This window comes from Salvelinus sp. IW2-2015, linkage group LG26 (genome assembly GCF_002910315.2).
Source record: "Salvelinus sp. IW2-2015 linkage group LG26, ASM291031v2, whole genome shotgun sequence".
NCBI lineage: Eukaryota > Metazoa > Chordata > Actinopteri > Salmoniformes > Salmonidae > Salvelinus > Salvelinus sp. IW2-2015.
Window position 1 is genome coordinate 40001842 of NC_036866.1, and position 24189 is coordinate 40026030.

Sequence of the window (24189 nt, forward strand, 5' to 3'; positions counted from 1 at the left end):
CCCTATGCTCAACTTACCTCATACCTGGGGTAAGTTGTTTCAAGAGAACACTTTTTTTGGACAAGCTATATTTTCAAAACTGTAATGTTTACATGAATTCTGATTATTRCCAGGGATATACAACATCCTGAAATATATGTACAGTAGATATCTTTGTTAGAAAGAATACTATATTTCCAGTAGGGAAGCTGAATATAAAGAATGTCTCAACGTACCTCACTCTCCCCTAACTATTCTTTATTCAGAGTTGCAAACTGTAATGTTCCACACAAGAAACAAATTCTAAGTTGTAAATGTATTGTTTTTTATTTCACCCAAATTCTGCATAACTACATCCAACTGCATTCTGCATGACATGATTCAAACTGCTGTGCCTTCCGACACCTCAGGGGCCTATAATCACATTCCATCTCAGAAATGTGTCTGATAAAAGACGCATCAACAGTACATCAACTTGTGTCAACTCATTCATTATGTTCCCTTTGACTGTRTTAATCAATCATATTTTCCATTCATTAGCTTGAAATATGGGTAACTGAACATACCAATGATTTTATTTTAGCCAAATGGGAGTACCTTTTGTCTTTTAGCGATACAAGTGATAATGATGATGATTCCAAGCACCAACCAAATTGTTTGTGCTTGACAAAGGCCAAGATGTTAAATGTATAGGCTACATTATGATTCCTTTTCAAGTCTCAACCACATTGTTGAGTGAAACTTTACTGTGAATAAATCTGGAAGAGGAATTTTTACAAATGTATGAGTAGAGGTGAAAAGGGATGTAGTATTACAGAGCAAATCATATAGATTCTCAAAAGGTATTTGCGTTTCAGCTTTTTAAAATGTCATCATATTTCCTTTGGAATATTACGCTTAACCTTTTGGAACTACATCTCCCAAAATAATTGATTCATAATTTTGTAGAAAAATAGTAAAATAACATTTGTCAAACTGGGTAGCAACAGTTGAGATCCATTTAAAGACACCTACCCAGTCAAACAAATGGACTAGATACTGACTTTGCATTTGCTCCATTATCATTGAGTATGACTCAAATAATTTGTTTTTAAAAAATCTAATATTTCAAATATGAATATTGCATGCTTTAACAAAGTATTCGCATTGATACTGCAGTTTTGTAGGGCCAGGTAATCTAAGAAAGTGCTATGTTCATCTAATCCATACTAAACTAATGTCGTACCTACATTGTGATAGACCAAACTGTATTTTCTATTTCCTATTATATCACATTGATTAGACCTTATTCTGTTACTATTTCAAAGTGTGAACGCTTTTCCAATGCTACGTCATTATCAGATATGCAATATCAGCGCAGTAATACACATCGCCAAGTCTGGTAACATCTTTTGGTGCACTGATGAACTGAACTCGTAGCATGTACAGTACATGGTAAAGGGCCCTAGCCATCACGTTTTCCTTGTTTTGAGATTCTGGAAACTCAGTAAATACTAGTAAAACATAGAATTATCCATCATTTTGCTTATGTTATGACCGAGTGAGTAATTGTGCATATACCAGCATATGCACCGACATGAATACATTCGAAATGTGGTATTTGTTTTACACTATGTGATCCTGTGTTGGTACCCTTTGACAAATTAGAAAATAGGATTGAAAGCAATCTGACCATCCTTCAAATTCAAAAATGCAGTAAAGCAAGTCAACATGTCTAAAGAAAATGGTGTCAAAATATACAAGAAAATCTCTCGCTCTCTCTTGTCTCTCACGGCTGGCAGAAGTCTCGTCAATAATTCATGTCATCACGTTACATAATATATTTAATCAACACACCTGTGGCCCATCCGACACCCATCTTCTTTACCACTCTGTCCAGTGAACGGATAGGACCCAATATAAGTCAACATTTCCGAATACAAAACCGTAACACGTGAGGAACCATCGTAAGATCATTTGTGTGCAGCAATATACGCCTCTATCCATCTTTTCATAATCATGGTCAGTAGACAAACTTCATGAACATATGAATGACAGAACAGGTGACCGTTGTTTTTTTTTTACTGTAATCTGATTGGGTAAAGGTCATGAGTACATTTTAAAAATACAGAATGACATAGCCACTCACACCAAAGCCTTTCTTCGCACGTTTTTTTTTTTTGTTGGGCCTTTTAATAAGGTGAGCGCACAACATACACTCACTAAATTATTTTCCCCTTTTAAAAAGAAGTAAAGCATGAAAGTAAACGACAAAGCACACAAATATCCAACAACTGAAACTGAGAGACTAAGTTAGTTTTTTAAATACACACAAACCACCAGTAGTAGGTACAACTCTTCTGTCCATTAAGGAATTTGGATAATCAAAAAGCACAGTTAGTTAGACCAGCTTTGCCAGCCCTGTCGTTGGATGGTGTGGACCAGGGTAGAGGATGTATGTGGCACTACCATGAGGGATAGTGCTGCTGTACTGTAGTCTAGGCCATCCTCTGCTGGCTGGTGGCAGTTGACATGGAGGCTGTGAGGTCTGGGAGACCTGGGGCTCAGAGAGCAGAGCAGAGAGGGCCTGGCTGGGCTGAGGAGGAAGGCCAGGGGCCAGTAGCCAGAGCCAGGGGTGAAGGGCAGGGCGGGGTGCTCGAGTCCAGGGGTACTCAATGTGAGGGAGGGAGGCCCTACTGCCTAACCAAAAGGACACCTGGAAGACAAAGAGAAGGAAATGGAATGAGAGGAAATGAGCCACAACAACCCTGTACATTGATCGGAAAATTCTGTGTTGTGTTACCCACCGAAATATATGCTGTCTCCACTCAGCTCCAAAGACCATGTAATCTCAACAAATGGTTTCTAAATGACACGGATTCTGCAAAGAGAAGAGACTGATTTAAAACAGYGACAAATAGTGGGGATAAATCCAGATCAAACCAACAGAGTTATATAGGGACAATATCAGAGGATATTGTTTGGTTCAGATACTAACAGTATTTACAGTATCATTCCACTGGTGTGGGATGTCCTCGGGTTCTGGTGGGTAGGACATCCAGGATGGGCTTCCATACGACGCTGGTGGAGGCATGACAAAGTAGTCTGAGTAACCAGGGCGGTTGGCTGATATGGCGTAGACTCCTGTCATTGGGTTTCCTGTATGAGATAAGCAGTGTTTAGCCAATCAGAGGCTTGAATGAGTGAACTGAAGCAATTTGACAGAGAAAGGTATACATATACATTTACATGTATATACGTATACATTTACTAGTCATAATATATATATATATATATATATAATATTTATTATTCTGACCTGAGTAACTGGTCATGGACTGGTCAACAGTAACAGCAGGGAAGGGCGCTCTGTTGATAAGCAGATAGGGGGCACCATTGTGCTGACTCTGCATCTCAGAGGCCTCGGAAACACGAGGCTTCAGGCTGACATCGGGTGAAGAACTGCAGAACAAAGACAAAAGCCTTGCAATTCATACATCTCACCACTGGGTGGCCTGTAATACCGCACACGCAAACCTGGTAAGAGTCAAGGCATTCAAATGAAGATGCTGTTTGTTTTAAATAATGCGGAAAAAAGTACAGCTCAGAGTAGAATTACAACACAATGCACGAACAGTATAACATCTAAAGCCAAAGGACTTAAACTAAACAATTTTTCAACTTCATATTCATCATCTCTAGCACCATCCCAACATCAACACCAATGGCAAAAAATGGCACATTTCTATGTTTGTAGTAAAAAATATAAAGAAAGACAAGTGTTTCTAATGACATCATCAACCAATTAGCAGGCAATTAGCAGGCAATTAGTAGGCAAAGCCTCCTCTAAAACTGATCAAACTCACACGATGCACACCGATGACGTCCTAGGAAACGCTTATCTTCCTCTATATTTTTAACTACAAAACATAGAAATGTGCCATTTTCACACGTGTTGACGTTGGGGTGGTGCTGGAGATGATGAATACGAAGTTGGCATTTTTCTTCTCCGTTTCCCTTTAAGCGATAGACAAAAATATCGGGGTTGCACTACAAGGATACACAGTGCACTAGTTAAGTAGACTCTCAAAATAAAATAAAAATAGGTTGGGCATGTTTAGCATTGGGAGGATGTGAATATATCAGAATMAATGTTATGTTCATCAGTTTACTGTCTTTCTAACAGCTAGAGGAGTGTTGAAGGGAAAAGGAGGAGGGCGGTTCGTACAGCCTCATTGAGGTCCCGGTTGGGGGTCCAGGCCTGGAGGGTATCAGAGGAGGTGGCGGTCCAACGCCCATGTCAGGAAGCTGAGTGAACCTGAAGCCCTGCAGCACCAAGCACAACACACACACACACAACATAGTTAAATCAGTGTGTAGGTGTTTAAACATATGTACTGTGCAGCTACTCTCAGGATTTTTGTTCGGAGCACCACCATAAGCAATTCTACAAGAGCACACGTACACAAATGCTTCGTTCTAAATAATGTGCTTTACATTGCACAGTCTAATCAATGCACTCACAGGTTTGGGTAAGCTACACTGGTGGATCTCCGGCCCGTAGGCAGACCCGCGCTGGTGGCCTCCTCCGCATGGATGGTTCATGGTGCCAGGGGCGCTGGTCACCCCCTCGGAGTAAGCGCTAGTGTGGCTGGGATTGTAGGAACTGTGGAGGTGGGGGTGAGGGTGGTGGTGGTGGTGGTGGCTGGCAGGCGAGGGCTCGTCTGGGGCCAGCCCAAAGGCATTACCCAGCAGGATATGCATCTGCTGCCGGACCTCGTCGATGGAGGGCTGAGAGCTCAGAGTGGACGAGTCCGAGAGACCTTTGACCTGATGGCTTCCACCATAACCCAGGGAGCACATCAGTCGGTCCACGTTGGTCTCCTGGAACGTCTCTGGCTCTGCCTGACTCACAGGAAGACAAAATACACACACACACACACACGAATCGTACACATACATGGTTATCCATTTGCAATTTAAAAGCACCGAACATTCAGAGCTATTAACTGGTATCGAACTTCCAATCTAAATCACTGAACAGGCTATAAATCATATTCACTGTCATTGACATTCAGCAAGGTTCAGGCAGCATAAAGAACGGGCTCGCAGGCTGCACTAGATGGAGGTTTTAAAGTTCGGCTGAAGGTAATCCTTTTCATTTCAGCCATGGAGCTTAAAAGTGAGGATTGGGAGAGATAGGTATAATGGGAAAGGCTTTGTCCTAGGGTTTTCCCTAGGTTATTGCACCCCAGTTCCAGAACTTCTCTAGGCTCAACCACCTTTGCCCCTGCAGTGACTCCAGGAGTACGGTGTTAATTTTAGGACATTCACCCTGCAGTTACTTCGGCAGTACGGTGCACATTTAAGGACATCTATGTCTCATGGATGCAGTGATATTCAGTGATGACTCACGTCATAACCGCTGTTGCGGATGCCTCTCCTGGACCTCTCCCTGAGGACCAGCAGGTCCATCTCCGTCTCCACGGGGCTAGGGCTGCTGGCGACCAGGGACTGACGGCTCCAGTAGGCTGGCTCTCTCGACGGGGGGTGCCTGAAGTAGGGATATCATAGTTGCGGTCGTCATTGTTATAGCCATCATTAATATCATCATCATCATCAGTAAAAAATGTCATCTGCAAACATCTACAGTTGGGCTGATTCAATGATTTCTCTGCGCTGCAGCACAGGTTTATACTGAACACCTGGATATACAAAATGGACTTACAATGCTCCCTTACAGTAATATTTCAGACAGTTACTAAACAGGTACCAGGGAGAAGTGGCAGTCAAGCATCGCGTCAGCAGATACTCTCGCCCAGACAAAGCACCGGTGCTGCAGCACAGGCATTTTGAAAAGTGACTTAAAATAGTGGATCTGCATACGCTGAACGCCCACTGAACGCCCACTCAAACATGAAATGAATGCTTCCTGTATAGCATACTGTATGTCTCTTGGCATATTACCTCCTGATGTGGCATCCTGCATAGGAGGCCCTCTTCTCCTCAGCAGTCATTGGCTCCTTTGCCATCTCAGGCCTACTGTGCCTCTCTCTGGGGTTGAATGGGTGGATGCCATTGTCTGTGATGGGGAAATCACAGTAGCCTTTTCTCTTGGCTTTCTGGCGTACTTTGTTCCTGTAGTGTTCGATGTCGGTTTTCTGCTTGAGCCCCATGTTTGCCTGTGGACAAAGTCATTTGTATCCATTACATTTGTATATTGATTCTAGTTTGGCATTGCTTGGTATTATGAGTATACTTGGTGAGGTTCCTCTTCCTTATAAATAAACAACTGGTTTCAATTCCATTCTTATTTCCCCTTGGCTCTAACTCATTGATGTTTGCAGATCTGTAGTCCAAGTGCAATATACAGTAGCTCCACCTCTACACTGCCTGTTCTGTACCTATCCAGAACTATCTTCAGATCTGCGTATAAAGGGTTGGGGCCAAGGGGAAGGGAGCAATTTGGGACAGGCTGGCAGACTCAGTATGACATCATTGCCAGCAGGCCGGGGACGGGCTCTCACCTCCCCGTTGAGGACGACTGAGTCCTGGCTGTGACTGGAGGAGGATGGGTAGGAGTATGTGGGCTGGGCCGCCATTGGCTTGATGGTGATGAGTCGCAGTGAGCCAGTGTGGTCGGCTCCTCTACGCGGCATCTGCTGGGGTGAGAGGGACATTGGGCTTATTTAGCACAGCACTAGGCTAGCCCAGCTACTACTGATGTCCTGCTGTTATCCCCACTACCACTGCCTGTTACTTGCAGCTAGACATGCGTGGTTGTGGTGTGTGTGTTGTCCGTGGTGTGTGTGTGTTGTTGTGTGTGTGTGTGTTGTGGTGTGTGTGATGTGTGTGCCGTGCGTAAGCTGGGGCTGGTCGTGCGTGCGTGCGTGCGCTGCGTGCTGCGTGCGCGTCGCGTGGGCGGTGCGTGCCGTGCCGTCGCGTGCGTGCGTGTGTGAGAGGGGAGAGAGAGCACCGTGCTGAGTAGAGGGCATTGTGTCCATGCATATATGTGTTTATTTACAATTCATTAGCTCACTCGCTAATTGGTCCTACCAGTTGGTCTCAAGCCTGTGTGATTCGATCACATAACATAATGTCAGTGGACAAGCAGCAGTAGCCTACAGTAGCACAGACGTCGCCTCTCTCTCAACCGTTCCTCTTGGTCAGCAGTATCTTCCTTTGGTGCATTCTTGCTGTGCCGCCAGCCCTCCGTGCCCCAAGCTCTCTGCCCGTGCTTGCAGTTCCCGGATTCGCTGCTTGCCAACCGGGAGTCCGTCCATCGCTTTGGCAACCGTGCTTCGGGTAACCCATAGCAACAGAGGCAGGCAGTGGTCAAAGCTCTGTGCCATACCAGTATTTTCCAAAGGTATAATGCTGCTATCCCCCACACCAGCCCCCTGGCCACAGTTTTAACCCGCGAAAGACTCGATGCCAGTGCGTAACACCACCTTCAGGTTGGCTCGGCTAGCTAAACCGGACCCAGGCTAGCACAATGGGTGCTCTCTATCTTATGCTAAAAATATCTCCCCTCGGCTAATCTTTTCAGAAGTAACCAACAAAGGCAGATCACAAGTGACTAACACACCAGTCTGCATTTGACTGATGTCATAATAAGATAGCTGCTGGACAACAAGCTACACACATCAAATGTCAGCTTCCATTGATCGAACATTCTCATTCAAGAAATGTGATGAATCAGAATCATTCTATAGGCGTGTACGTTACGCATTCAAGAAATTGCAAAATGAATCACATTCGCCATTCATAGGCTTTGTAATAATGACCGGACGCCGCTGGCGACTACATACCGTCATATGAGCCATAGAGAGAGAGAGAGAGAGAGAGAGAGGAGAGAAGGACAGCAAGAGAGGAAGAGAGAGAGTAGAGAGAGCCAGAGAGACACGCATGAGAGCGCACGGGGAGACGAGGAGACCGATCGGCAGAACGAGCGAAGCGAGAGCGAGGAGAGCGGAGGAACGGATGAGAGGGGAGGCAGAGGAAGAGAGCAGAGACAGCGAGAGCGGTGAGACGACGGAAGGCAAGAGAGCGAAGCAGAGCAGACGAGACGGAACGGAGAGAGACGAGAATAAGAGAGAAAGGGGCGGCCCAGAACGAGGAGAAGACGCAGGAGAGCAGGAAAGGACGAGGCAGGATGAGAGAGCGAGGCAGAGCGACGGACCAGAAGAGAGAGAGGAGGAGCAAAGACGAGGAGACGAGGAGGGAGAAGCAGACTGAGAAGAGGGAGCGATGGGGAGACGAGGAGAAGAGAGAGAGAGAGAGAGAGCAGAGAGAGAGAGAGAGAGAGAGAGAGAGACGAGAGGAGAGAGAGAGAAGAGAGAGAGAGGAGAGAGAGAGAGAGAGAGAGAGAGACAGATGAGAGAGAGAGAGAGACGAGAGAGAGAGAGAGAGAGAGAGAGACGAGAGAGAGAGAGCAGAGAGAGAGAGAGAGAGAGAGACGAGAGAGGAGAGAGAGAGAGAGAGATGCAGAGAGAAGAGACGAGAGAGAGAGAGAGAGAGAGAGAGAGAGAGAGAGAGAGAGAGAGAGAATGTCTGTATTCCTGTCAACGTGAGCCCAGAAAAACACTGAATCAAACATGGCCCTGGAAGCATCTCTCCAGGCTGTGTAGTTCACTCACGTTTCCATGCCCAGTGTTCAGCCTCTATTCACTATACACCACTGTGTGTTTACCCCTTGTTTGTTTTTTCCCCAGTTATTATTCTCAGTATCCTTTCAAAGGCGTTTTAATGTATAATCATCACACTGCAGAATCCCAATGACAGCAGCAGAGGAGCTGTGTTTGTAGCCTTGTGAAGCCTTGCTAATCCCAATCTGAATGAGCCCTGGGGTCCATCCAAAGGGTGACTGGAACAGCAGCTGCCGCAGCAGCAGACCTGGGTTCAGATACTATTTCAAATCGTTTCAAATACTTGATCAGTGTTTGATTGAGCTTGCCTGGTTTAATGAATCAATAGAACAGTCAAAAACGACAAAGCCCACTCGTCTGGTACTCCTGGCAGGCTAGAGCAAAGCAAATACTCAAAGTATTTGAAGGATTCACAGTACTATTTGAACCCAGGTCTGCACTGCAGTGCCTTCAAGGCCCAGTAATCATTGCAGCAGACTCATGTCACACCTCCAGCATGGCGGCCGTAAATATGYCACTAAAAAGTCCAAGTGGGTCTAAATCAGCCAAAGATAGGGGAGATCTGTTGGACAGCTGACAATGACTGATGTTTTGGGTTGGGTCGGTAAAAAAAAAAATCAAGCCTTTGGTGGTCTGTACATTTCTTCCAGTGTGTTAGAATGAGCATTTTATGCATTGTAAATTCAAAGGAAAGATGGCTCAATAGGCAGCTCAAGCTTAGCTTTGGCTGCGTTTAGACAGGCAGACCGATTCTGATATTTCTTTCACTAACTGGTCTTTTGACCAATCAGATCCGCTATTACAAAGATCTGATGTGACAATATCTGGTGTGATTGGTAAAAGACCAATTATTGGGAAAAAATATCAGAATTGGGCTGCCTGTCTAAACACAGTCTTTACTGTTCTACACTAGAGGGAAGAGAGAAGGCTGTATTCATTTTGTGGCACGGCAATAACGCATTCATGAATCACATGTTTTTCATGACAAATATTTCTTTCTATTGCCTTTTCCTAGTGATAGATGGCTACAATTCTTGGAATTGGCAACACCCAGGCAAACTGTAAGCCAGTCAACATGAGCAGATTTAAGCAGATTCTATGCAATCTGTCCAAGACTGTCATATTTCTGCTGCATTTTCCTTGACTTAAAGTATTGCCACAAACAAATCCAAATGTGTTCTGGTAATCTAAAGAAAACAGGGAGATCATTCTGTTTAAATTGAATTCAGTGTTCTTCTTACCCTTTGTGGATGATGTCAACAGAAGGAGGTCTTTTAGAGGCGGTCCCATCCTGGTGCACCTTCCTGTCCAATGACAACGGGGCATCTCTCACTGGGAGGCCCAGAACCAGTGTCTCCTTGGTAACAGAGATGGTCTCCTCACCTTGCTGATGGCCCATGTGCTTCTTGGCATAGTCAAATCCCTGCACATGCTGGGACAGAGAGGGTTTACGATGACATATGATCTATGGTAAAGTAAAGGAGTGCCTTAGGAGAACGACATTTCATTTACAGTTAAGGTAAATGAGCAAAGTTGGCTCGGTGAGCTCTGATTTCTCTCAGTCAGCGAAGAAAAGACTACTAAATGTTAAAACGAAATGTCTAATGGCACCTTTGAAGTTGGGATATATTGGAAGAAAGAAATGGACAATTAAATTGGTTTATGATTTATATTGTACCTAGGCAGTTTCTTTGTTTCACCAAATTACTCTCATTTCATGAAGCCTCTCTGCATTGCAAAACAGCGAAAGGAACAGAATYTACAGATGTATTTGTTTTCAAATTCCATTTTTTTAATACTAATTTTGGAAAACTCTAAATATGTAAATACATTTTCTAGTGCATGTGGGGATAGAAAGGGAGAATACAACCTCACACAGCTTTAATAATTAAACTGTCTTGCACGGTGCCATCAATTGTATCATCAACACCTGGTTGTGAGATAAATCGATACACTGTTTGTGCAGACATCTTTACCTCATCCTGAGATGAGTGATATTTCACAACAGTGAGAGTCTGGCTGAGATAATGTATGAGACCAGCATGGTTTCATCATATTGGACATTCACAGTTAGGGGGAATGTTTCTACAGATMAACCTTGAATTTCACTGGCAGGAGGCAGACCTCTCTGTCTACTTGATGCGGTTAACTTTATAAATGGTCTCCTTTCATCTTTCAACTGCCCAGTTTGATAAAGACATGGAGTTGATCCGAGACTCTGCACAAGGCTACTCTGTGATGTACTGGCCAAAGATGGATTCTGTGTTTTGACTTGGGCTCCRTTGGTATACTGATGGAGAAGGAGAGGTTTGATTTTAAAAAAGCCAAGGGACTTTATGTAAAGAGACCTCATGGTAGAACCACTCGAAACAACMCAATTATGATTGATATGTCAAAAATAAAGCCACGTGACGGACTATACCACATACTGTATTTGGAGAGCAATGAAATACGCTCACATATTGAATGATCAACACAAAAAAACACCCATGCAGACTGAAGCCATGCCATTGATTTGCAGCTTTGTGTTGTTGTCCCACTTTGATGGATAATGATGTGCTGGGACTCGTGTATCAGGAAGTCCACTATCTCCCTAACGGGTGATGCTCTGCTTGGCGTTCTGTCGTCATTCCCAGAACGTTTGGACACAAACACATTCCACGGCAACAGACTGCACATATGTGCAGCGTAGTGGAACCAGAGAGCTCAACTCAGCACATTTACCACTAACGTCCTTTTGTCATATCGCCACGAGCTATTCATAAGCCAAGTAATTAGAAGAACGTGTGTCTAATTTGCGCATGCGTGCCACATCTCTGGATCAGAAAGGGAAAGAGAGAGAAATCTGCCTCGCAGCATCGCATGCGAATCTCCTATTTGGTACCGTTTTAAATCATTCATGTCACATTCAAAACCAACCCAGTGACATTAAATGTTTACAAACAGTTTCACAAATCAACAAAACCTTGAAGCACTGTACTCGCACATGTAAAATACAGTTGGCAAGTATGGTGCTATTTGGCCACGTTTTGGGAGAAAAGTCCTATCCAACTGTCCTATTTTTACTTGACACTAGTGTATCTCTGACCTTGTCCTACASCATAAACTGGAGCTAGCGCTTGTCTTTCCCCATCCAGAAATATGCAATTAAGTATACATCTGTTCTTCTGGAGGGAGTGATTTTGTTATGACGTACAGAAATTACACTGAAATCAGCTGACTTTCTCTGCTGCTGCACGAGTGCACGTTGAGTCGGAAAGGTTGCGGGGCAGATTTAGATATGAATCTAAATGGCACAATATTTAATCCAGTAACAAAATTACTGATCGCTTGGATTGCGTCACTGAGCCACTGGCTGGTATGAGATGAGTAGAAGCCTGGTGGATAAGAATCATTACTATGCATCGCAAGGCAACAAGGATGTATAAAATGGCCCACTGATCGTAGACGATGAGCCATGGTGAGCCCACTCCATCCCTTCCATTGATTTCCCCCAGGCACTGTCAACATGCTTTATTCACAAATAACACTCAGTCAATACCTGGTGGTGATAACTGCCCTCCCTCCGATAGGATGTCTAAACAAGAAGACAATTAAAGGGACATTTAGCCGAGGATTCATTTCCATCACATTAACCTGGATTCTTATTTTGTCCCCCCCCCATCATGCTTATTGAGCACCCATCACTATCGTCACCGTTGGCTATGAGTAATTGAGCGAACGCAAGACGAAGTGTTAAGACCTGCCCAGATGTGACATTTCTCTGAACTGCATGTTAAGATTTTAAGAGATATGTAAAGTTCACCTTGGAGCGGGGTTTGAAGCTCCTGAAAGCATTGGTCTTGAAGATGACCCTGTTCCTCTTGCACAGGATGGCGGTGACCATGGCGACAACGACCATCACCAGGGCAACAGGCGTCAGCACAGCCATGATCCACAGATTGGCAGGCGGGACCTTTACCACAGCTGTCGGGAAACCATGGAGACAAAATAAATAAACGCCTACACACACACTATCTATCAATATGTATTTTTGTTTGCAATCATTACAAAATGATTGAGGCACACAGCTATTCAACAGGCTACGAGACAGATAGAAGTGCTTCAGCCTGAGCAAAACTAACATATACTGCAATAACTCCTGTGCATCCATCTGTTTATGACTGAAAAGCTAGTTCTGTACACTTCATGTAAGAGAATAATGTCAAGGCTGTTTGGTAAAGATGTGTAAAAAAATAACCTACGATCAGCTTGGAGCAGGACAAAGTAGCCCAGAGTGAGGGCCATGGTTTGGGAATCCAAGGTACTGAGGGTCTTAGCTGCAGTGGTGCCAGTTATGGGGGCACCGTTCAGTTGGGCATAGTAGGTCATTTCGGCTGAGTTCTTCGGCCCAGGGAGTCGACGAATGCCAACCATCTAGACAAGAGCCACACAATTTGGAGGATTCAGTGCTGTCATATGGCATGAAAGAGCCATTGCAAAAAATACAATAGCAATAACTATGTATCTGAAGGGGCAAACACTCAAAAAAGAACAGCACTCAGGGAACACACTCATGGGATGAATATGAATCAGTGGAATTCATTGTGTTTTGGTATAGATCAAATGTTTAATGTCCATAATACGTCATCATGGTTTCATCAAGGGCTGTGATTAAAGCTTGCCATAAAGAAGGGAGGGTGTTAAATGGAAGAGATCAACATCCGTTACTGAGCTCTCCCCCCCRTCATAAAACCTGATCATCTGTGACGTTACATAAAAATGTTAATCTGTGACAAAACCTAAAAGGGGACATAGAAATTACGTGAGTCTTCATTAAAATAGTGAAACTCTGGGGCAAGTGAACATAAAATGGGACTGAGTGGTTTATCAGTGAGTGAACATGCAGTCCCCTGTGTGTATGTGTGTGTGTGCGTGCCCGCCTCACCTGGACGGTGTAGCTCCCGACGGTGGTGGCCCTTCTAAAGCGGCTCCCCTGACTCCCCTGACGCCCAGACACCAAAAACAGCTCAGCCAGCCGCTGCTCCATTAAACTAGCAAAGCTCTGATAATTCCTCTCCAGAGATGAGCTGTCAACATCCTGAATTACTGCAGAGCAGTGGAGTACAGAGTGAGAGAAAGAGAGAGAGAGGTGGAGACGGGGAGGGGGACGTGAGAGGGGAGAGGGGGGAGAGAGGGAGTGCAGGGAGGATGGAGGGAGGGAAGGAGGGAAGGAGGAGAGAGGGAAAGAGGGAGAGTTGGAGAGGGAGAGAGGGGGGGAGAGGTAAGAGGAGAAGAGAGGGATAGAGAGGTGGGATAGGAACAGAGGAAGAAAGAGAGGTTTGGTCATTCCTCAATTTAAAACTTGTAAGTCATATTATAGTAGGGCTGACCTGGGCGCAGTGCAGTCTCATCACGACAGTGGCAGAAAGGTATGCCATTTAGAGTCCTCTCACAAAACAGGGCCTCCTTCACACTGAGCATTTATCCGATGTGATCTCACAYAAACAGATGTCAGGAAGCTCTAAATAATGCATCGATAGGATTCGGAAGGAAAGGAGGAGCTCAAAGATGTTGGGAGAAGAAACACCACAGGCAAATGTACACAACACACAGTCGACCAAAGCACTAACTAACTAGCAGTTAGTGAAAATCAYTGACAGTTTAAATTACCTGTGATCACCCAGTAGTGCTTTGTGGCAGTGGATGTGTTGAGGTTGTGGTACTCTAGTGCTGTGGAGTGAAAGGGAGAGAGAAAGAGAGAGGGAGAGGGAGAGCAGAGATGAGAGAGAGGTTACAGAGAGTAGTGTAGGCTTGGGCAATATACCGTTTATACCGTATACAAGGGGCTGCAGGGGTGCGTGCTAGGCCACTGCTTATAACAATAAGTTAAGTATAACTACAAGAAATCTAAGATGTGCCAAATAAATMATATCCAGCTCCGGAGTCCAGCTATGCATTTGGTTGGCTGACTTGAAAGCTACGTGGCTAGATACCAAGATCAAGCCTCTTGGTTACAGCAGAGACATTCAATCCCCTTCTGGATCAAGATCCCTGTTGCCTAAATAGTTTTGTGCTTAAAAAATGCATATATACAGTACCAGTCAAAAGGGTTTTTCTTCATTTTACTGTTTTCTWCATCGTAGAATAATAGTGAAGACATCAAAACTATGAAATAACACGATGGAATCATGTTGTAACCAAAAAAGTGTTAAATAAAGATTTTAGACTCTGCAAAGTAGCCAACCTTTGCCTTCATGACAGCTTTGCACACTCTTGGTATTCTCTCAACCAGCTTCATGACCAATGCTTTTCCAACAGTCTTGAAGGAGTTCCCATATATGCTGAGCACTTGTTGGCTGCTTTTCCTTCACTCTGRGGTCCAACTCATCCCAAACCATCTCAATTGAGGTCAGGTCATCTGATGCAGCACTCCATCACTCTCCTTTTGGTAAAATAGCCCTTACACAGCCTGGAGGTGTGTTGGGTCATTGTCCTGTTAAAAACAAATGACAGTCCCACTAAGCACAAACCAGATGGGAATAGTATCSCTGCAGAATGCTGTGGTAGCCATGCTGGTTAAGTGTGCCTTGAATTCTAAATAAATCACAGATAGTGTCACCAGCAAAGCACCCCCACACCATAACACCTCCTCCACCATGCTTTATGGTGGGAAATACACATGCGGAGATCATCCGTTCACCCACACCGKGTCTCACAAAMACATGGCGGTTGGAACCAAAAATCTCCAATTTGGACTCCAGACCAAAGACAAATTTCCACTGGTCTAATGTTCATTGCTCGTGTTTCTTGGCCCAAGCAAGTCTCTTCTTCTTATTGGTGTCCTTTAGTAGTGGTTTCTTTGCAGCAATTCAACCATGAAGGCCTGATTCACACAGTCTRCTCTGAACAGTTGATGTTGATGTGTCTGTTACTTGAACTCTGAAGCATTTATTTGGGTTGCAATTTCTGAGGCTGGTGACTTTAATGAACTTATCCTCTGCAGCAGAGGTTACTCTGAGTCTTCCATTCCTGTAGTGGAATTTTCCTCTTTCCAGTTTCCTCATAGTGCTTGATGGTTGTTGCGATTGCACCCCCCCACACACACACACACCTTGTCACAACACAACTGATTGGCTCAAACACATTAAGAAGGAAAATAATTCCACAAATTAACTTTTAAGAAGGCAAACCTGTTAATTGTAATGCATTCCAGGTGACTACCTCACAAAGCTGGTTGAGAGAATGCCAAGAGTGTCCAAAGCTGTCATCAAGGRAAAGGGTGACTGTTTGAAGAATCTCAAATATAAAATATATTTTGATTTGTTTAAGACTTTTTTTGGTTACTACATGATTCCATGTGTTATTTTATAGTTTGATGTCTTCACTATTACTCTGCAATGTAGAAAATAGTCKAAATAAAGAAAAACCCTTGAATGAGTAGGTGTTCTAAAACTTTTGACCAGTAGTGTATAACAAGGCAATTAGAAATGCCGGACGGGCAAATTTGTCTTACTTGATCACTACTAATCAGAATTATTCGAGTGCTCTTCTCGATCAGTTGATGGCCTGATAAATCCAAAACTATGTGAACTTTCTTCCACATCTAAATGTGATGAGTTTGTGGCATATTACAGAGATACGATAAACAACATTAGGCTGGGTATCAGTCAAGCAAMACCTGATGACAGGCTACCACGCAAAGGCACAATGGATGTATTTGACCTGGTTGACACAGACATGCTCAGGAAAGTGATATCACAACCTCAGCCATCTACCTGCCTTCTCGATCCTATCCCCAGCACCTTCGTCCAAAATGGTTTTAATTGCATATCTGAAGAACTGTAAGCTATTGTTAATCATTCCCTGGAGAAATTGGTGTTCAAACAGCAAAATTATTTTTAAGTGCCAGCTGTATTTWAAAAAAAATAATACAATATGGTTTACGTGCCAACCACAGCACATAGACAGCCTTAGTTCAAGTGATAAATGATCTTAGAGCCAACACAGGCCAAACAGCTCTCTGTCCATGTACTCTTAGGTTTAACCTCTACAGGATTGGTGTATCCCTCTCGGGACGGTTGAGCTAACGTAGGCTAATGCGATTAGCATGAGGTTGTAAGTAACAAGGACATTTCCCAGGACATGGACATATCTATGGGCAGAAAGCTTAAATTCTTGTTAATCTAACTGCACTGTCCAATTTACCGTAGCTATTACAGTGAAAGAATGCCATGCTATTGTTTGAGGAGAGTGCACAGTTATGAATTTGAAAGTAAAAAATAAACCAATTAGGCACATTTGGGCAGTCTTGACACATACATTTTTACATAAATGCAATGGTTCATTGGATCAGTCTAAAACMTTGTACATACACTGCTGTCATCTAGCGGCCAAAATCTAAATTGCGCCTGAGCTGGAATAATACATGATGGCCTTTCTCTTATTATCTTTTATCAGATCTAATGTGCTATATTCTCCTACATTCATTTCACATTTCCACAAACTTCAAAGTGTTTCCTTCAAATAATATCAAGAATATGCATATTGTTGCTTCAGGTCCTGAGCTACAGGCAGTTAGATTTGGGTATGTCATTTTAGGTGAAAATGGAAAAAAAGGGTCCGATCCTTGTGCTGCATTTGACACTGTTGACCATGATGTCCTTCTGGACGGACTGGAGATGTGGGTTGGCCTCTCCGGTCCAGTTCTACATTAGTTTACATAACTCAGAGAAAATACATATCAAATGTTGAGTTCCACGAGGTTCGATTTTGGGTCTGATACTGTTCAGTTTATATACTGTATGTTACCCCTTGGCAGTGTTATCAGAAAGTGCAGCATTGATTTTCACAGCTACGCAGACGATACACAACTTTACATTTCTGTGTCACCAGACGACTTTAGCTCCACAGATAAATTATTATACTGTATTAGTGATTAAAATACTTGGATGGCTCACAACTTCCTCCAGCTAAATCAAYACAAGACCGAGGTACTCATTGTTGGAGCCAAAGCACAGAGAGAGAATCTGGCCCTACATTTGAATTCACGGGCAATAAAGATAAAACACCAGGTAAAAAACCTAGGTGTTACTTTAGATTCTGAATTTGTTTTTTAAGAATGTGACTAAAATAGCTTTTTATCACCTGAGGAACATTTTCTCTCTCTGGCTGATACAGACAGACTCATCCATGCTTTTATTATAAYCAGGCTTGACTACTGTAATGCTCTCCTGTCTGGTCTACCCAAGAAAGCCATTGGTGAACTGTAAAACATACAGAATGCTGCAGCACGGGTACTGACCAAGACCAGACGGAGAGCACACATTACACCGGTTTCAAGGTCTCTGCACTGGCTGCCTGTGAGTTTTAGAATTCATTTTAAGATTCTTCTATTGGTTTTTAAATCAATCCACGACTGTGCACACTAATACATGTCAGACATGCTTTTAAGTTATGTAKCCAGTAGGTCCCTCAGGTCCTCTGGCACTGGCCYTTTAACTATCTTAAAACCCAGGACCAAGAGGCATGGAGAGGCAGCCTTTATTTATTACGACCCCAGTCTCTGGAATTGCCTGCCAAAGAAACCTGGAGGGGGCCGAAACTGTGGGGGCCGAAACTGTGGGGGGCCGAAACTGTGGGGGCCGAAACTGTGGGGGGCCGAAACTGTGGGGGGGCCGAAACTGTGGGGGGGGGGGACGAAACTGTGGGGGGCCGAAATCTTAACACATCTTTTTAGCTCCCCTTATTCCTAAGGGTGCTCTTTAGTTGTTCAGTTTGTGTTATTCTTTGTGTTTTTTATATTATGCTTTTTGTGTAGTGGATATCTTAGGTTTTATTTTCATTGTTTTTATTAGTGTTTTCCTGTAAAGCACATTGGGTTGCATTCCATGTCTGAAATGTGCTGTATTAATAAAGCGTGATTTGATGGGTTCAAATACACTGAGTGTACAAAACATTAGGAACACCTTCCTACTATTATGTTGCACCCCCTTTAGCCCTCTGAACAGCCTCAATTCGTCGGGGCACGGACTCTACAAGGTGTCGAAGGCGTTCCACGGGGATGCTGGCCCATGTTGACTCCAATGCTTCCCACAGTTGAGTCAAGTTGGCTGGATGTCCTTTGGGTGGTGGACCATTCTTGATACACACTGGAAACTGTTGAATGTGAAAAAAGCCAGCAGCGTTACACTTCTTGACACACTCAGACTGGTGTGCCTGGCACCTACCCCATTCAAAGGCACTTACATATTTTGTCTCGCCCATTCACCCTCTGAATGGCGCACATACACAATCCATGTCTCAATTGTCTCAAGTCTTAAAAATCCTTCTTTAACCTGTCTCCTCCCCATCATCTACACTGATTGAAGTGGATTTAATAAGTTACATCAATAAGGAATCATAGCTTTCTCCTGGATTCACCTGATCAGTCTATGTCATGGAAAGAGCAGGTGTTCCTAATGTTTTGTGTACTCAGTGTATAAATAGAATATTATTTGATCTTCCCTTCGTGCTCAAATCATCCATTTTCTAAAGAAACACCCAGAAGGTGCTGCAAATGATTGCAGGTTAGCATGAAGTGAGCTAATCAGCCTCCTCTCCACTGCACAATATTGGACCATAACTTCACCTTTGTCAATTAGTTCAACATCTAATTATCTACTTACATCTAATTATATGCTGGTATAATGAAATAAAGACACTATTCATATTTTCGTGTTCAGACCACACACTTACAAACACACAAACTCAAGCTTTCGCTGAAGGACAACACTCAGTGGAAATATGACATATTTCTGTACAAAAAATGAAGAAAACAAGAAGAAAACGCCACTGGAAACTTCTATCACGCAAACCCTTCCCATGATGCCCTGGGGCACTTACGCTCAGCGATGATGAGCGGGGGGAAGAAGAGGAAGTAGCCCACCAGCTCTGCGGTCAGCTGGTTCAGGAGACCGCTGGAGACGGTTCCGTTCAGCACCGCGTTCTCATTCTTCACCACGTAGACCAGAGACACGGCAGGAGAGCCAATCACCTGGGCGGTGCTCTGGATCTGAACAAACACAGACGAGGATGTTGTACAATATCAGACATGTCGAAGGAAATACAACACGCTAAACAGGTATGCTAATTGCGTGGGATTGAATTTGGCCCAAAGTCATTAACACACCTCCACAGAAAGGCCGTTGTAAGATTCCAGCACTTTGTCCTGAGCTTCCTCAAATGCATTCTCCAGCCGTTGTTCCATCATTTGAACAAAACTGCAAGAGTTGACGTTGTCTTCTGGCCCTACGAACCTGAGAACTAAAACAAAACGCAGAGCAACAATCAATATACAAGTAGAGTACATTCAGTTACAGTACATAAGAGCGCAGTACTACATTTTCTACAATCATGGTCACATCATTCAGCAGTGTTACTGCGTTGGATGTGTTGTTGTGGAGTGTTGTCCCTATTGGGCCTCACCTGTTTTGAGCTGCAGATGGACACTGAGGCTGGAGGCCCAGGGGGCTACAGGGAGCAGAACAGCCTTCACCAGAGGACTGTGCTGCCGGATGTCTGCCAGCACTTTGTCAAAGCCATAGGCATTCATTGTCTCCACCACCACAGATGCTATGTAGACCGTTTTCCCACTGGCTACATAGTACCCAAGAGTGACATTATGAGGGCTGCAGAGGTCACGTTCAACCTGAGAAGAGAAAACGTGTTGTTTATATCTTGATCGCTATCGCTAACACCCAACACAATTGCAGTGGGTCAAGACTAGTGTTTCTAGCCCTATGTACTACCACTCACTCCTCTCCAGTCTCCACCAGTATGTGTTAGCTAGCTATCCCCGGACACATAACTATGCAGCTTGTGTTTGTGTTGTTTCCTGCTGATCACTTCCGGGCTCAGTAATAATACATGGGTTCTGATGGGGAGAGAAGAGGACTGGGATAGAGTAGCAACCACTGAATTACACCTCAGACAGACAGACAGACAGACAGACAGACAGACAGACAGACAGACAGACAGACAGACAGACAGACAGACAGACAGACAGACAGACAGACAGACAGACAGCACAGACAGACAGCACAGGTTTTTTATTAATGTTTTTAAGAGAGAGAGAGAGAGAGAGAGAGAGAGAGAGAGAGAGAGAGAGAGAGAGAGAGAGAGAGAGAGAGAGAGAGAGAGAGAGAGAGAGAGAGAGAGAGAAAAATAACACATATAGATGTGTGTATGAGACAGAGAGCACAGAGAGAGAGAGAGAGAGAGAGAGAGAGAGAGAGAGAGAGAGAGAGAGAGAGAGAGAGAGAGAGAGAGAGAGAGAGAGAGAGAGAGAGAGAGAGAGAGAGAGAGAGAGAGAGAGAGAGTAAAATAGAAAGACAGTAACACAGAGAACAAGAGAACTGAATAACGGACATGTCTGAAGAGGAGCTGGTAATAATAGGTTTTAGTCATTCAGCTAGTAGGGTCAATAAAGAGCTATTCTCTTCACATACTGTTAACAGCCTCTATAAAGCAAAGCCTATTCACCATTCAAGATGCCATTTATCATCATATTGAAATCCTTTCACCGTTAGTCACTTCAGTCTCCTCCTCTATCAAAGTGAGAGATTGTACCCCATGAATAGTATGGCTAAGAGGGGTGCCAGAATAAGTAAATACACTCACTATAGTTCCTAGAGCTATATTAGTTACTCTGGCCATCTAGAGTAACTAATATGAAATCCTTGTCCAACAACGTGAACATGGACTATCAACATTTAAACAGGACTACGGCACTGTATTCTGTATTTGATGTAGTCGATTTTCTTCTCCAGTTACACTACAGCAGTAACAACATCCGAACACAGAGAGTAGAGTGCGGAATAATACGGACCTGGACATAAACATTGGTGTCATTGAAGGCCCTCTGTAGAGCATGGGTGAGTCCTTTAGACAGATTCTGCCTCGTCATGATATCAAGCCTGTTCCTCCACAGCTGCATGGACAAAACTTTGGAGGAAAACAAACAGTTATATATATATTTTTTTTATGAAGGTCTTCATTAGGGATGTAATCATACGGTGGCATCTCAAATCTTGTTTAATTTATTTGGCGAAACAGAGTACACTAACGAAAGGTTTTCAAACTGAGCTGCTGTTGATTGAGAGCCCATACTGTACCTGTTTTGACCCAGGTCTTCTCAGTGATGTTACATGGTAGATGCTCCCCTTCAGGACTGGTGGGGGTAGGTTCAGTTGTGGTCGGTCCAGGGGTTGTTCCTTTAGTGGTGGTGGTGGGGATCGTCAAAGTGGTAGTCGGTGCATTTGTAGTTGTAGTGGGAACGGTTGTGGTTGTGGTCGTGGTTTGGTCAGTTGTGGTTGCCATCACTGTGGTCTCTTGGAGGGTGGTCACTTCCTGTGTGGTCGTAGTGGTCCAGGTTGTGGTTGTAACAGCCTCTGTGGTCGAAGCTGTGATGGTCTGGGGTGTCACAGTTGTGGTGGTCACGGTCAGGGGCGTGACGGTTGTGGTGGTCACAGTTGTGAGCTGTAGACTGTCATTGGTCACAGTGTCTGGTGTTGGGTTGGTGTGTGCTGCTGTGGTGGATGGTGTAGTGGTGTTGGTGTCAGCCCTTGCGGGTGTAGTGGTGTTCCATGTGTGAGTGGAGAAAGGACTAGTCACATTGTCTGGGAGGATGGCGTCGCTCTCCCCCAATGTGGCCAGAGAGGACACTGGGACTGTAGGTAAATCTGGGTTCGCAGGCAAACTGCTGTCTCCCTCCTCTGCAATGAAAGATGGAGCAGCGTTTAAATGATGCAAAAATCGGTTCATATCAGGTCATTCATGTCAGGTGAAAAATGTCCCGTTTGGATGATGTCCCATAATGTGAGGATGAGGTCAGACCTGGAGAGGCAGCATGATGGAGGGGATGGAGCAGGGTAATGTGGGACTGAGCTGGACCAAAAGAAAATGGGATTTTGAGGGAATGAAGGTGCAGAGCATAATGATGATGACGATGATAATGATGACAATGATGAGGATGATGATGATGACGACAACGATGATGACAAGAAACCAAAGTGTGTAGAGACACTAACAACAGTCATGAGGCTGTATGTACGTACATAACATTCCGATTGTTTTTTTTTCCCTTCTACAACAAGATGGGGTTGATTATTGTTTGAAGACGTGTCCTACCTGGGCTGATGTTTGAGGTGCTGTTGGTTACAGGGGCTAAAGACAAAGGGTCTGTTGTTCCTGCTGTTTGATTGTCACTGTTGATGGCTGAGGAGGAGGCTAAGGAGGAGGCATTAGCTAGCACTGACGGTTGCACAGGCTGCTCTCTGGTGCTTTCTGCTGTCACCCCTGATGGGTCTGTTGGGTCCGTGGGTATGGCTGGAGGGGCCCGGGGCCCGTCCTCCACTGGCGTTGCCCTGGCAGAGGGTATAACGGAGGGACGGTGGGTCTGAGGCGGCAGGCCGCATGCCTTGATGACTCGTTGTAGTGCCCTTCATCTGGAAAACGAGGAGAGAGATGGGACGTAAACAGCAACTGAAGCATGTAGATGTAGCATGGAAATGTAGAGAACACATTCTATATGGTCACCTCTCTCCCCGCGGGCCGGCGCGCGCCGCAGCACCACACACACACACACAACACACACACACACACACACACACACACACAGCACACACACACACACACACACACACACACACACACACACACACACACACAGCGCATACATTCAGGCACGGATAGAGGTTTACCTGTGCCTGAGCACCTGCCCCTTTGCCCTCTCACTCTCTTTTGGGTATTGGTATCATTATTATTTTTTTGTATACAGTTTATGTCGTTGGCCCCAAATCGTTGTGATGTCGTGAAGTTCACCACCCCCCCCACCCCTAACCCATCTGTTGGTCTGTACGGAGCTCACGTGTGCCCTTTTTTGCCTTTTCCCAGTCTGCCCTGCAGGGTACAGAGATTGCGTGTGCCCAGTATCCAAACATGCATGGCTTGAGAATTGACCGGTCGAGTGTGTGTAGCAAGCTATTTAGTTTAAATATCAACATTAGGCTACTACCACAGCAGCATAACACTTGATTTAGGCTACATCATCATCAATATTCAGTCTGGTTGGCCTACACACAGCAGCAATTCATCATTTATTTCCTTATAGAATCATAGCTATGGGAAAGGTGCTGGAGGTACTGCAACCCCCTGATGAATTTAAATACATTTGCCAAAATTATAGAATTAACTGCCGTATGTTCAAATGTAAATTAAATCATTCAGAACAGCCTACTACACCATGAGTAGGCTTATAACATAGACACAGAGGAGCCATAGCTTCTTTAAAAAAATGGCCTACCTGTGGATTGTATGTAGCCCAATAAGAAGGCATAGCCTAGGCTTGCAGTCTGGGAACACGCGATAAATCTATCAGTGAACAGCATGCAGACAAAACAGGCCTTTCACTAAATTTCTGGAAATGGCTCCTACAGAAAAGAGAAGACTATAATCTGTCTGCTGTAGGCTACCAAAATATTCTCTTAACATCCAAATAGGCCCATTGAGCAAACATTGTTTTACAAAGCAAAACAAGAGAGAGATAGGCTTTTAGCACGAGTGC

At 44.3% G+C, this 24189-nt stretch overlaps 1 protein-coding gene across 1 annotated transcript; it reads right to left on the reverse strand.

Annotated features, from left to right (window-relative positions):
• Positions 1-293: 293 nt before the first annotated feature.
• LOC111952224 (UPF0606 protein KIAA1549L-like) lies at positions 294-23570 on the reverse strand. Its single transcript, XM_023970775.2, has 23 exons — positions 23494-23570; positions 22755-23065; positions 21740-22339; positions 21454-21569; positions 20052-20274; positions 19756-19889; positions 19470-19638; positions 14259-14318; positions 13534-13694; positions 12851-13022; positions 12412-12572; positions 12148-12183; positions 9848-10038; positions 9096-9123; positions 6486-6617; positions 5926-6140; positions 5374-5512; positions 4483-4863; positions 4187-4284; positions 3278-3420; positions 2957-3117; positions 2766-2839; positions 294-2674 (listed from the first exon to the last, which is right to left on the reverse strand). The coding sequence occupies exons 1-22, from the start codon at positions 23568-23570 to the stop codon at positions 2810-2812; spliced, it is 3738 nt and encodes a 1245-aa protein (XP_023826543.2). The 3' UTR covers positions 294-2674; positions 2766-2809.
• Positions 23571-24189: the final 619 nt, after the last annotated feature.